At 44.0% G+C, this 13301-nt stretch overlaps 1 protein-coding gene across 1 annotated transcript; it reads left to right on the top strand.

Annotated features, from left to right (window-relative positions):
• Window positions 1-826: 826 nt before the first annotated feature.
• Window positions 827-12998, top strand: CFAP20 (cilia and flagella associated protein 20). Its single transcript, XM_024747409.1, has 6 exons — window positions 827-1158; window positions 9709-9788; window positions 10496-10607; window positions 11406-11594; window positions 11950-12060; window positions 12571-12998. The coding sequence occupies exons 1-6, from the start codon at window positions 1075-1077 to the stop codon at window positions 12574-12576; spliced, it is 582 nt and encodes a 193-aa protein (XP_024603177.1). The 5' UTR covers window positions 827-1074; the 3' UTR covers window positions 12577-12998.
• Window positions 12999-13301: the final 303 nt, after the last annotated feature.

Below are 13301 nucleotides of genomic sequence, written 5' to 3'. Positions count from 1 at the left end.
TCTCACTGTTGTGGCCTCTCCCGTTGCGGAGCACAGGCTCCGGACGCGCAGGCTCGGCGTCCATGGCTCACAGGACCAGCCGCTCCGCGGCATGTGGGATCTTCCCGGACCGGGGCACGAACCTGTGTCCCCTGCATCAGCAGGCGGACTCTCAACCACTGCGCCACCAGGGAAGCCCTCAACTTTATTTTAATTGCATTAATTTCTGCTTTTATCCTAATGTTCAGGCCTTGTTTTCTAATCATGCATTTAAGGCGATAAATTTTCCTCCAAGTATTGCTTTGACTTCATCCCACAAGTTATGTGGAGTATTCATAACGATCCTGTCAATAATTAAAGCAGATGCCTATAAGGCATTTAGCACAGTTAGTGCGCAATACTGGTTAGCTGCTTTAAACTTATCCAGTACTCGGCCAACAAGTATTTATTTGTCATTCTCAGGACACCAGGTAAGCTTATCCGAGCCGCCTTCCGTGCCTTTCCTCACTTTTCTTTTGCCTTTGTAACTCCTCCTAGCCCCTTAGGGGGCGGGACCTGGCCTTCACGCGCTTTGACCCCACCCCCGCCAGGTTTCCATGACACTACGTAGCTTCTAACGACATATTCTATAATCCTGTCTCCTTCCGCTTTCTAAAAGCAGCTATGGGACAACGATGGAAAAATAGTCCCTTGGCAAAGGAGTTCTTTTCACGAGGAGTCGGAACTAGGGCGGGGCTTAAGCGGAAGGAACAGGAAGTCTGTGGGCCCTGTGGCGGGATTGGGCTCAGCGCCCTCAGGAGGCGGAGGGATCCATCGCAGGCGGCGGGCGGCCACCGCCTCTATTTAAGGAGGGGAGAACGGTGCGGGCGGCAGTTGCTGTGGTTTCCGTGTTGAGGTGGCTTAGTTCTTATGGGAGCTGAAGTTCACGGACGCAGCGTCGCGTGTCCAAGTCCAGCTGTCTGTGGCTACGGATCGGGAGGTCAGGAGCGCAGCGTCCTTTCTTCGGACTAGCGCCAGCCCCCTGTTTTCCCTTCGCCACTTGGTGCCAATATTTAGGTCGTCTTCGGCGCGGCTGAGGAGAAGGCCGCGGGCGAGATGTTCAAGAACACGTTCCAGAGCGGCTTCCTTTCTATCCTCTACAGCATTGGCAGCAAGCCCCTGCAAATCTGGGACAAAAAGGTCAGGAGCTGGGTGGTAGCGGGCAGTTGTGTCGAACTGGCGCCTGGGGGAGGCCGGGCGGTCTCTGCTGTCTCCTGTCCCCAGCCTGGCGTGACTGAGGCGCGAGGTGGGGGCGCCGTGTAAGCCGCGGGGGCTGCCTTGTGGGGTGGGCGTGCCTGGGGTTTAAGTGTCCTGCGGCAGTAGTGTGGTTAGGACAGTTGCCCCTCGCGGCAGACTTGACTGGGCCAGTCGGTTCCTCAGCCTCGGTTTCCGCATCTATATGGTGGGGTCGATAGTGCACGTCTCACGGCATGAAAAGCGTAAACTCACGTGAGGTTGCTTCGGGAACGCGCAGATGAAAGGAACCGCTGTGGAATGGAACGCGCAGATGAAAGGAACCGCTGTTCACTGATTTCACAAATATTTACTGATATCCTGTGTTGTACCAGGCACTGTGCTGGGCACTAGACACAGAGCCTTTGTTCCAGGCCCCCTTATAGAGGCACCGCCAGAACTCAGTTATGTTTGGGTTTCATTCATTTGCTCCCTTCCTCCCACTGATCCCAGCCAAGCCGGAATTCGGTGGCCTTTGGCACCTGCTCCACACTCACTGTGACTTGGGGTCTGTACTCTGCCTTCAGTGGCTGATCTCCATCAGAGAGTTTGCAAAATGGTGATAAAGTGTTGTCTGGGTTAACAAGCTGAACGCCAAGTACAAGCCTCATCATCTTCATTCAGGCATCCACTAGATGATAACTTTCACTGACTCTGGGAGATGGTGACCCTGTCCACTTTTTGGAGATGTTGATTGGGGGCATGTGTGCCTAGCAATCTATGAGTTGGTCTGCATTTAATTACTTTGATATTTCCTTTCTCATGCAAATTCCCAGTCATCCGTACCTTTTTTGAATATAAGTTAATATAAAGCACTGTACATTGGAAGACAGGTGATTTAGGGTATAACCTTAGTACTGCACTCCTTCGGGGACAATGGAGAGAGATGGTATGTTGAATGCTGTTTTTATAGAGAAGAATGTAGGATAATCTAAATAAGCAGTTCATTGGTAATGAGGCCAAGAATTTTGGATATCATCTCAGAACAATTCCCTGTCTTCCCTTATCCACAGATGAAGGTTTGGGGCCACATAGAGATTAGGAGAGAACATGGACAGCCTTCTGCCTGTTGCCACTAGGGAATTCTGCTTTCTGAGAGCAGCTTTGGGGATGGTGTGTTCACAATGTCATTTTTATAAGATAGTTGAAAGATCTGAATGTAACGAGTTTGGCCTTATGCGTGTGTGAGAAATCTGACCAGCTCTCCTCTTTCACAGTGATTCTGTCCACAAACCAGAGCTAATGCCAAGAGTTACTTATTACCCAAGAGAGCAGTTCCTTAACTGTTTTCCTACATTTTACTGAGTTTTTCAGTTCCATGGTTTTGTTCACATTGGAATAAAAAACACTTTAAACTCCGAAATTGTACCTGTACAAAGAGAACCCGGAATGAGTGTACCTGGGAACTTTGTAAAGATGATGGCTTCTCAGCTGTGGCTTGACTTAATTTTGGACTGTCCGAAGGCAAGGAGAGAGTGGATTGTATGCCAGTTGAACTTGGGATTGTAACCAAAGTGTCAATATGAGGCAATTGATATAGAGAATGGGGCTTGATCTAGGAGGAGAGGTTTTCAGAGCAGGTCAGAGAACTTACCAACACAAAGAATTCCAGTGGTAGAGAGGCCTCAGCATTTCTGTCAGGTGAAACTTTTCTCAGAGTTGCCCCATTTTAACCCTTCTGGGCTTGATCTTTTGTAGTGTGTTTTATTTTTCAAATGCAGCTTTTTGAGTAGTCAACATGTTTGCACACGGAATATAAAAGCAAAGTAACCATGGTGCGCTGTGTCCCTTAACAACGCCACTAGAGGTCGGATGGTACCCTAATAACATAAACCTGTGTGAAAACATTGTTAGAAGATCGACTGGCAGGGTTACATGGAGTAAATTAAGCAGACATTTTGGCAAAGAAAACCTTTAGAGGAACACTCATTTTAAGCAAAATTCTCATAATAGTAAAAATAAATTATATGTTTCTACTCTTCTTATTTAGACTAGATTGAAAAGTGTTTATCTGTGAACTTTTCCCCCTTGAGGCAAGAGAAGGAAAGGGAGGAAAAAAGGAAAGTTTGGGGCCAGATCCATAGGCTTTGGTGTATGTGTTCCTTTACTCAGCTGTATTATAAAGTCCTCAGAAAGTGTTGGGAATCCAGTCCAGAAGGGGAAACACTGGGAACTGATATTCTTATCAAAGATTTATTGAGCAACAGCAAAGTGACAGGCATTGTATAGATTTGGGGAGATACAAAGTTAGGGAAGAGAAGACATTTTCCCCACTCCCATGATTCCGAATAAGGCAAAGTTGTAATAAGGGCACAGTTTGATGGAGGGAGGGAAGGACTGTCCACATTTATCTAGAAATGACCCTGCCCTCTGCTAGTAGGTACATCTTGGCTATAAGTGCCTGTTTTTAGTTGTTACATATTTTGATTTCACAAAACTTTACTATTCTCCTTCCTGAGTTTATGGAGAGAGAATTTCTGTTATTTGTTTACGGTGAAGAGCAGTCTTTGAAAACTTAGGTTTGGCTTCATTTAGGCTCTGTGTCTCCTTATGAATATGAGGAGTGAATGCCATATTCATAGTAACAGTTAATTTGCAAATTCATTTTGGGGGTGTGGCTACATTTGCAATACCTGCATTTATCTGACACTCTGAAGTTCTCAGCCCCTCCCCCCATCTCATCCTTCAAATCTCAGCTTAACTTAAGTTCCCAGTGAAATAATGTTTATGTCTCCTGTGTGCTCCTGTGGCGCTCTGTATCACGCTGAATGGCAGTTGCCTATTTATTGTATATCTCCCACTAGACTACAGGTTCCTTAGGGGGAAGAATAGTATCTTACCTTGAAACTCCAGTGCCAGAGTGTGGTCAGACACCTTGGATTTGCATCCTGGCTCTGTCATATGTCCTGTGCTGTGTAACCTTGGGCAAGTACTCAACTACTCAGTTCTCTCATCTTGTAATCCACCTCCTTCTCATGGTTATGGAGATTAAATGAAGATGTATATAAATGCTTAGCAACAGTTATGGCACACATTATTAAATAGGGCAGGGAACTGAGGCATTTGCTCAAAAGTAAGTGAAAAATTTATAACTGAGCCCAATATTCAGATGCCTAGGAATAGGAAGTACAGTAACTCCAGACTTCTGAAATGAGAATAATTTAGTCAGTGTACCATGGCTTTCCCAATCCAAAACTTTAACATGGCTCTAAGGCCACACAGACTGTGGTCTGGTACCTGCTTAACTAGTTCTCCAGGCTGACGTCCCACAGGATCCCCCTTCTAGTATTGACCTCCTACTGAACTGAAAGAAGTCTCTTCTCTCCTGCTTTAGGCTTTTGTACTTGCCGGCCCCTCTCCTGGGACCCACTCCTACCCCTCTTCATTAGTCTCTAGGTCTCAGCTCAAAGGTACCTCCTCAGGTTAAGTTAATTTATATCCACTTATAGAACCTCTACTTCCTTCTCATCATACTTGAAATTAGCTTCTCAAGATCTGTATTCCTGGCTGGACGGTAAGCTTCCTGATAGAGACCTTTGTAATTTTTCAAACCAAGAGTTTAGCAGAAATTAGGGATTTCTTAATGCTCCCTTAACTTCTGGAATCAGCAAATACTACATTATTAAAGGACTTTTTATGTTTAATGTAAACATTACTTCCGGTTTGTAAAGAAAATACCAGGAGGTTCTTTTCCCACTTATGCCTGTGTAAAACATGTAACTTTCAGACTTTACTGGTAATACCCTAAAAATCTACTACATGAGATTATTAACTCATACAAGCTTCTCTTTCTTTCTGCTCACCTTGTCTTTCTCTGCTGCTGATCCTCCCCATTCCCAAACGAAATATTAGAACCAGAGTTTTTGTGGCTGTTGCTGGAAAATATTAGATTCCCATTCCCAGTTCCTAATTTTAAAAATGAACAGTCTCTCTCCAGAAAAAAAGTTCCCACACCCTAACTTTTAATTAGCAAACCTTGTTGGTACATGTTAAATTTCTAGTAGTAGAATTGAGAGCATTTGGACATGAAAGTACTAAAACTATTTTTTTCAGATTATCCCTGGGTCAATCTGAGGATGTTATTCATTTTTCCAAAAAAATAGCTTTTACTATAATTGGGCAAAGGCCTGGGTTTTAGTTACACTTGCCCTTTCAAGGCATTCTTAGGAAGAGACTGTTTAGCAATACATATAATTGTCCTTACTTTAACTAAAGGGTTGTTTGTAAATGTCCAAAGTTGTCTGTCTGCTGTTTGGATAGTCCCTGTTACGTGCCGCAAAGGAAGAGAAGCCTTTAACCCACTGGAGCCTACAAGGCCCAGGGCTTGAGACAGAGCTATGCCCAGCTCTCCCCACAGAGGTCTCCCTCTGCCTGTTTTCTGACTTAGAGCCCAGCCCCTAGCTCAGGGCAGAAACTTTCCTGCTGAAATGGACAGCTCTAAAGGCTTAATGTAAATTGGAACATGTGTCATTAAGACTAGGATGCCAGATGGCTGAGGGCTCAGCTGTCTGCCAGGACAAGTGGGTGGAGCCACAAAAAAGAAAGGTGGGAGTAGGGAATGGATACAACTCGTTATTTTTAAAGCACTTGACGAAATATAGAGCATTGGCCAGCTTCCTCCCTATCCCAGTAGTATTTTCCCCCCTCAGCTTTGACTCTCCTCCCTGGGGCTTACGTTGGGGGGAAAAAAAAATCAGTGTTCTTTATTAGTTGTCCCAGCAACCATGGAAAGCCTGGGAGAGTGATTGCAAAAAAGGGCTTGAAGATTCCTTTCTTGGTGCCTGAAGAGGCTGAGAACCATTCTGATTGTTAATTGCCAGTAGCCTGGGTTCTGAAGCTTCTAAAGTACCTCCACCTCATAGTTGGGGCCGGGGGGTGGGGGAGGGGAGGAGATCATGAAATTAAAAAATGTAAGATTGGCTTTATTCATTTTCATTATTTTGGAGGAATAAAACACTCATAGGCCACACTACAGGAATGTGTCATGAAATAAAAAAATTAGCAAGTCAAAAACAATAGGCACTTTCTAATTTAGAGAGGGAAGTAAAATAAAACCTACTTCCACCATGTGCAATAAATGCTGACCAGTTCATTTTATCTTCATTTCAAAGCCAGGCCTGCCTAGTGGCCTCTGAACTGGAAGAAGCTAAGGAAAGGAAGTTGATACTTTCTGAGTCCATGTGTCTTGTTATACATGTTTGTCAGAAGCTGGACTGGGGAGGGGCTTGCTTCCTGGAAGACCTTTACAACTTAAGGCAGTGACAGCCAGATTGCCAGAGTGGTTGGGAGGCCTTGCCCCAAATTGTCCACCTCTCTTTCTCCTTTGATTGTAGTTTTAGAGCCTAGAGAGAAGTTTGGGGACGTTTCCCACCCATATCTCTGGTTAATTGCACCCCTGGCCCCACTCCACTCTTCTTCCAGTGAATTTGTATTTACAGCCCTTTGAACTTAATAAAGAAGAAAAATCATAATTCACTAAGAAATCACCTTAATTTGATTTTAAAGCTCTGGCAGCTTGTGATATGAGAATACTTTTCTTCTTTGAGGACTGAACTTTCTCCTTGGGCAAAGCTCTATTTAGACTGTTCTCGCCACTAAGCAGGTTAAAACCCTAGAGAGACTGTTGGGCATTCCTTCAAAAAAGCTGCCTTTACCCCCTCTGGGTTCTCATGTTTTACGGGCTATGTTAATTAATTTTGTAAGAATTAAGTTTGTGCGTGTGGTAGTTTATGTGTTGTGAAAGGAATTTCTCTTAAGAAGTTACTGACAGTCCAACTGAAAGTTAGTTTGCCCCTGGGACACAAGTGTAAGAACACACAAAGTCTGTTTTGGCCTTTAGTCTGTTGGCTTCTGTGTGCAGTGTAAGGCATTGTTTTCTTCTGTAAAGACCTGAGTAGTCACATGTACTGGAGTGATATAAACTTTGAGATGGGCAGAAGGCAAACGTCCTAACATTTCCTCCCTGTGAAATCTGGCTGGGTTTTCTGGAGCTGAGGGAGGCTTCCCGTGACTGTAGTCAGAGAGACCTTCCAGGATGTAAGATCTGAGGTCCCACTTACAATGTTGGCTAAATTGCAATGTGTTGCCTTTTAGCAATAGTAGTCTTTGGACCCTAATTACTTAATCCTTTCAATTTAACCATCTGTTTGGTTTGTTGCATTCGGTACCTTTTTAAGAAAGAAGTTATAGAGAATAATTAGTGGTATGTTATAAAATTAGTATTTGCATCTTGTTGGGATACTGTCAGCTCTTATCAGTGTGCCTGCAACATATTATATGGAAAAATTTCTTGATGAATTCCTCCTTTACCGAGAAGTCTGCCTGATTTTCCACAGCAGCTGTGGGCTAGCAAATAGAGGAGGAATATTGCCACTTTGGGAGCATTTATATGGGGAATGAGGTGGGCAGTGTTGGCATGTGCTACAAGTCTTTGTGATCCAAGTCTTTGTGCTTTTAATCTCCCTTGGAAAGAGGCCCAGAATTCAAAGCAGGAGGGCATTGGATGTCGCCAGCTTTGTTTGAGAAGCACTTCAATGTGATGTTTGTGACTTGAGAATCCAGAAATGCTACACTGGCAGAGATCTGGGGCCCATCCACTCAGCATTCTGTCTCTGACAATGGGTACCAAAGGATGATTTGTGGGAAGGCATTCTTTATGCTGGTAACCTCACTAGTGTTGTGATATACCTTAGGATCTCTGGCTTCCCATAATAGCCCATGGGGGATATGTTATCCAGGAATTTTTGAAAAATCCTCCTTGAATCTCTTCATATGTGCCAACTCTTAGGATGACAAATTCCAGAAGTCAGCAAATATTTCAATGCTTAGTTTATGCCTAGCAGAGTACTAAGCACTATAGAACATATAAATGATGTTTAATACTTGGTCCTTACCCTTCAGCTTATACTTTTTTGAGGACACAAGACTCAGTTGCATCTGGCAGAAAAAGATGGGCAGTGATATCAGATGTTGCCTGGGGAATACCATGAACACCACAAGTGCATCAAATTAACAGGAACAGAGCACGCAGAGACTGATGTCTAAAGACAGAATGCCATGTTATTAATAATTGTGTTGAACAATACAACTATCAGACTCAACGCTGTATTCTCTCCCCATATGCAAGTCTCATGGAAAGCCACGTGATGAGTTGTTGAATATGACAGCACAGGCAGCCGTTTTCACTATACCTAGTAAAAGACCACATGCTTGTCATTCTGATGCATCAGGTTCTAAACCTGGTTGATCTTTTTCATGTGTTAATACATTCAGCCCTAACAGTCCAGCCCTGTCTCAGAAGTGCCTTTGCATGTCTCTGCTCTGTCCATATAAGGTGCTTGGATGTAATGCTTGAAGATAGTTGTGCTTTCCTAAATATGTTTTGAGAGGAGGAATCCGTATCGAATATTGATTCCTCTCCATCATATTCCCCCTACATATGCAGCAAACAATGCAAAACAATGTAGGATGAAGTGCTAAATTATGTAGTCTAGGCTACATGAGCAAGAAAAATGAATCAGAGAGAAGAGAGGTCAGTGTAGGCTGAAAATGCTAAAGAAGGCTTTTGTGTGCGGCACAGATGGGACTCGAATTCATACTTGAAAAAGTAGAAACTTAGGGAAAAGAAGATAAGGAAGCATGAAGTAGGAGTAAACCTGGGGTAGTAATACGTTCGGTTTTTGGTTGCTACCCTCCCTCTCAGTGACACTCAGCACTTGACCTTTCTGGCCAGAGAACTATGTGAGGCATTGTAGGGCAGTGGAAAGCCTGGCGTTAATCCTGCCCCTCTTACTTAGGGCCTGTCGTCTGCACTCCCTGAGTGTCAGTGTCCACGTCTGTAAAGTGGAAGCAACACCAACGACCTTGTGATTTTTGTTGTTGTTGTTAGGACTGAGCTCGTTGTTGTTAGGAATGTTCCTAGTGTATAGTAGATGCTTGGTAAATGTTAGCTGGATCTAAATTGAGTTGATTTCTTTGGGAAGAAATTTGTCCTGATTTATAGATTGCCAAATTGCCTGCAACTCCTGTGGTGGTTGATTGGGCCCTGTATAGAGGTAATAGCATGGCTTACTTTCACATATCGTGTCACAAACTTCTGTGTTATGCCCTTTGGGCTACTGTGGTTTTCTTTAAATCAGGGGTGTCCAACCCCTGAGCCGCGGACCGGTGCTGGTCCGCTGCCTGTTTGGAACCGGGCCGCACAGCAGGAGGTAAGCGGCGGGCGAGCCGGGGTAGCTTCATCTGCTGCTCTGCATCGCTGGTATTATCGCCTGAACCACCGTATCCCACCCCACCCCCAACCCCGGTCCGTGGAAAAATTGTCTTCCACACAACCGGTCCCTGGTGCCAAAGAGGTTGGAGACCGCTGCTTTAAATAGTCCCATTCAGCCTTCAAAATCTTAACAGAGTTATTTGTCGATATTTCAGTACTAACCAGTTTAATTTCATCCCTTGTAGGTACGGAATGGCCACATCAAAAGAATCACCGATAATGACATCCAGTCCCTGGTGCTAGAGATTGAAGGAACAAATGTCAGGTAGGTTGACACTCTGTTCTCCCAGAGACATGGAATGCCAGGAGGTAGTACATTCATAGAGGTTAATAGCATGGACTGCAGAGTCAGACTGCCTGGTGTGAATCCATCTCTGCTACTTAGAGCTCACCTTGGGCAAGTTATTTAATCCCCCAGGCTTTAGTTTCCTCACCTGTGAAATACGGATAACAGTACATCTTCCTTGTAGAATTATTGTGAAGATTAAGTAAGTGAATGTGTATAAAACACTTAAAACCTGCTTAGCACTTAGTGCTGTATAAGTCTTAGTTATTAATATTTAACCCAGATGTGTTTATGTGGAGGTATGGGTTTACAGTAGTCATCCAGTGGATGGCCAGGGTAGTTTTGAGTGTTACAATGGTCTTAGTTTTGGTTTTCTATCATTTGATAGTTTCTTAGACCAGAATTAAATCTTTTTTCACTGGAAGAACTTGCAGATCCACTGGTCTGGCTTTGTTTCTCAGATATTTTATTGTTGATGTCTAGTGCTACGTTAAACTTTTGTTTCAGAGTCCAGCACTTTTTTTTAACACATTAGCTTAACTTAAGGGTTGAGGGATCATTGGATGACATATCTGGATCTTTTAGATCTGCCTTCCAATTTATCCTCTTGGACTGAGTGTTATTGCTGTGCATACCACAAAGGAAAAGGCAAGTAGTGTGTTTATTGGTGTTTCCTCTTTCTACAGCACCACATATATCACATGTCCTGCAGACCCAAAGAAAACATTGGGAATTAAACTTCCCTTCCTTGTCATGATTATCAAAAACCTGAAGAAATATTTTACCTTTGAAGTACAGGTAAGTATGTGCACATGAATCTCTACACTCTTGGCTATACCAAAGAGATGTCCTGTCAATTTATAGGAGAAAAGTGGCTGCAGGAAAGTATCTTTATCCTTTTGTATGTATTCTTTTCTGCCTCTGCTGTACACTGCCTCACTGTCGTGGCCTCTCCCGTTGCGGAGCACAGGCTCCGGACGCGCAGGCTAAGCTGCCATGGCTCACGGGCCCAGCCGGTGTGGGATCTTCCCAGACCGGGACACAAACCTGTGTCCCCTGCATCGGCAGGCGGACTCTCTACCGCTGCACCACCAGGGAAGCCCGCAACCATTATTATTATGGCATTATTATTATGGCATTATTATTTTGGTATTATCAATCAAAGTTTAATGCCAAGTTTTAAAAGAAGCAATAAGCATCTAGAAAATCTAATCAATAGCTACAAGAGTTCAAAGCTTGAGGGTTAGAGTAGTGTCCATTTGGGAAGTTACTATTTAATACTGGGCTATTGTTGGTCTCAAGTCTAGCTTTTTTAATTTTTCAAAGGGAAGAATGTTTATGGAATCATGCTATGGTCTGGGGGCCTGATGCATGTGTCATATGTCATAAGCAGCTGGTGTTGTCTTGGCAACAGACAAGATAAACTAGTTACTTCCGGGCCGTCTGCATCTAGTGTGACCTATATCTGGTTTGTTTATTCTCCCTTGGGTCTCAGCCTTGGGAAACCAGGCTGTGGGAGTTTCAAGTCCTCGTCTTATCAAGGTTGTTTGCTTCTTCCAAGATAGAGTTAATGTGTTTCTTCTCTATATTTCATAGGTACTAGATGACAAGAATGTGCGTCGGCGGTTTCGGGCAAGTAACTACCAGAGCACCACCAGGGTCAAACCCTTCATCTGTACCATGCCCATGCGGCTGGATGACGGCTGGAACCAGATTCAGTTCAACCTGTCAGACTTCACTCGGCGGGCATATGGCACAAATTACATTGAGACCCTCAGGGTGCAGGTACTGGCTCCTTTTCCAGATGGAGCCCCAAATGGGAGAGGGGTCTAGGCTCTGTTTGTCACTGGCTTGTGACCCAGGTGACAGAACAGTGTGGGTTTCTGGCTAAAGTTCCCAAGTCACTGTCCAGGGGGCTTTCACCTCAGAGAGGCCCAGGACCTACTCAGGAATCTGCTCAGATACAGTGGGAGAATACAGCAAGTAAAATCTCCCTCTTGTCAAAATCTACCCCTAAGCCACGCTGAGGAGATGCCACAGAGGTGAAGCTTTGACGGCACCATGCGGGGGGTCAAGGAACATCAGGAAAAGAGGAAAGACAATCATATTTTGAGACTTATTTTAAGTCTTGCATCCACAGATCCATGCAAACTGTCGCATCCGACGGGTTTACTTCTCAGACAGACTCTACTCAGAAGACGAACTGCCAGCAGAGTTCAAACTGTATCTCCCAGTTCAGAATAAGGCAAAGGTAAGCCAGCTTTCCTCAGAGGAAGGCCAGACAGTGAGTTGTAGAAGCTGTGTCCCTGGAAAGTGCTCTGTTTTACAAGTTCAGCTACAGAGCCTCTCTGTGTTGACATGGAGTATGGAGGACTTTTACATCATAAGATCTTAGGTCTTCCACCACCAGCACTGAATCAGGAATGATCCCATGAAATGTTCTGTTACTGCTGTCTCACCTCCATGAAGTGATACCGTCTCTCCTGGGGGGCATCCTGCTGCTTCCTGCTCCCAGGCCTTCCTTGCAGAATATCTCCATCTGAACCTCTTCATCAGCCCCAAATTACTATCAGCCGATCTGTCCCCTCTGACATGACAATGGGTGCTTACATGCGTGCCCACTGGTGACACATATGCATCTCCCCACAGTCCAGCATGCCTTTGAGTGTCACTAGAGGTAGGGGGTCAGTGGCACTGACCGTCTGTTTTCTAATAACTTAAACTGATGCCTTTGTTCTATTTTTTTTTCTTTCCCCTTCAGCAATAACTGGAATGCCACTCAAGGGATAGGCCCTGGATGTGACTCTTAGTTTAAAAAGGAAACTGTCTGGAGGACAATGCAAAAAACAAATATTTATATTAGTTCACTGTGCTGCGGTTCTTTTACCTACTCCTTGGCGTCCCTGGTTGTGGCTACCAGTGACTGTGCCGTGCATTGTAAGTACAGTGGGGGATAAGCTGTCCTTTGATACATGAATGCCAGAGTTTATCTTGCTGCCTGCCTCGGTGTGTGGGGAGACACATTTACCATGAACTTACAGAATTAAAGATGTCCCGTAAAGGCAATTTCAGACCAATATTTCTTCCTATGGTTTGTTCTTTGTTTTATATATTATCTAAATATATGTATATGCTGTGTAATACTCATAATCCAGAAATGAATAAAATGTTATATTCTTGGTTTGTAAATTTGTTCTTAGTTTGTGTCTTTTTTAATGGTGACATTTCTCTTTCTTTATGGTATGAAAATAGAACTCTTTCCAAAGAACATCCCATACATTCATGCTGTGAAATAGCTTACAATAAGCACTTGAAGAACAAGACATCTATAGATATTGATTTGGAACAACTTCCAAGAGAAACTAAATGGAAAGAAACTGAATAGTGTATCACCAGTAGAATCATCTTACTGAGGGGTGGATCCCAAGTGGAGCTTTAGACAAAACGGCATATATTCCAGATTGCTCTTAAACACCTTAGGAAGGAGTCTTG

The sequence above is a fragment of the Neophocaena asiaeorientalis genome, unplaced genomic scaffold, assembly GCF_003031525.2.
Source record: "Neophocaena asiaeorientalis asiaeorientalis breed wild unplaced genomic scaffold, Neophocaena_asiaeorientalis_V1.1 scaffold438, whole genome shotgun sequence".
NCBI lineage: Eukaryota > Metazoa > Chordata > Mammalia > Artiodactyla > Phocoenidae > Neophocaena > Neophocaena asiaeorientalis.
Note: the sequence above shows the minus strand (reverse complement) of the source record. Positions and strands in the feature narration are given on the sequence as shown.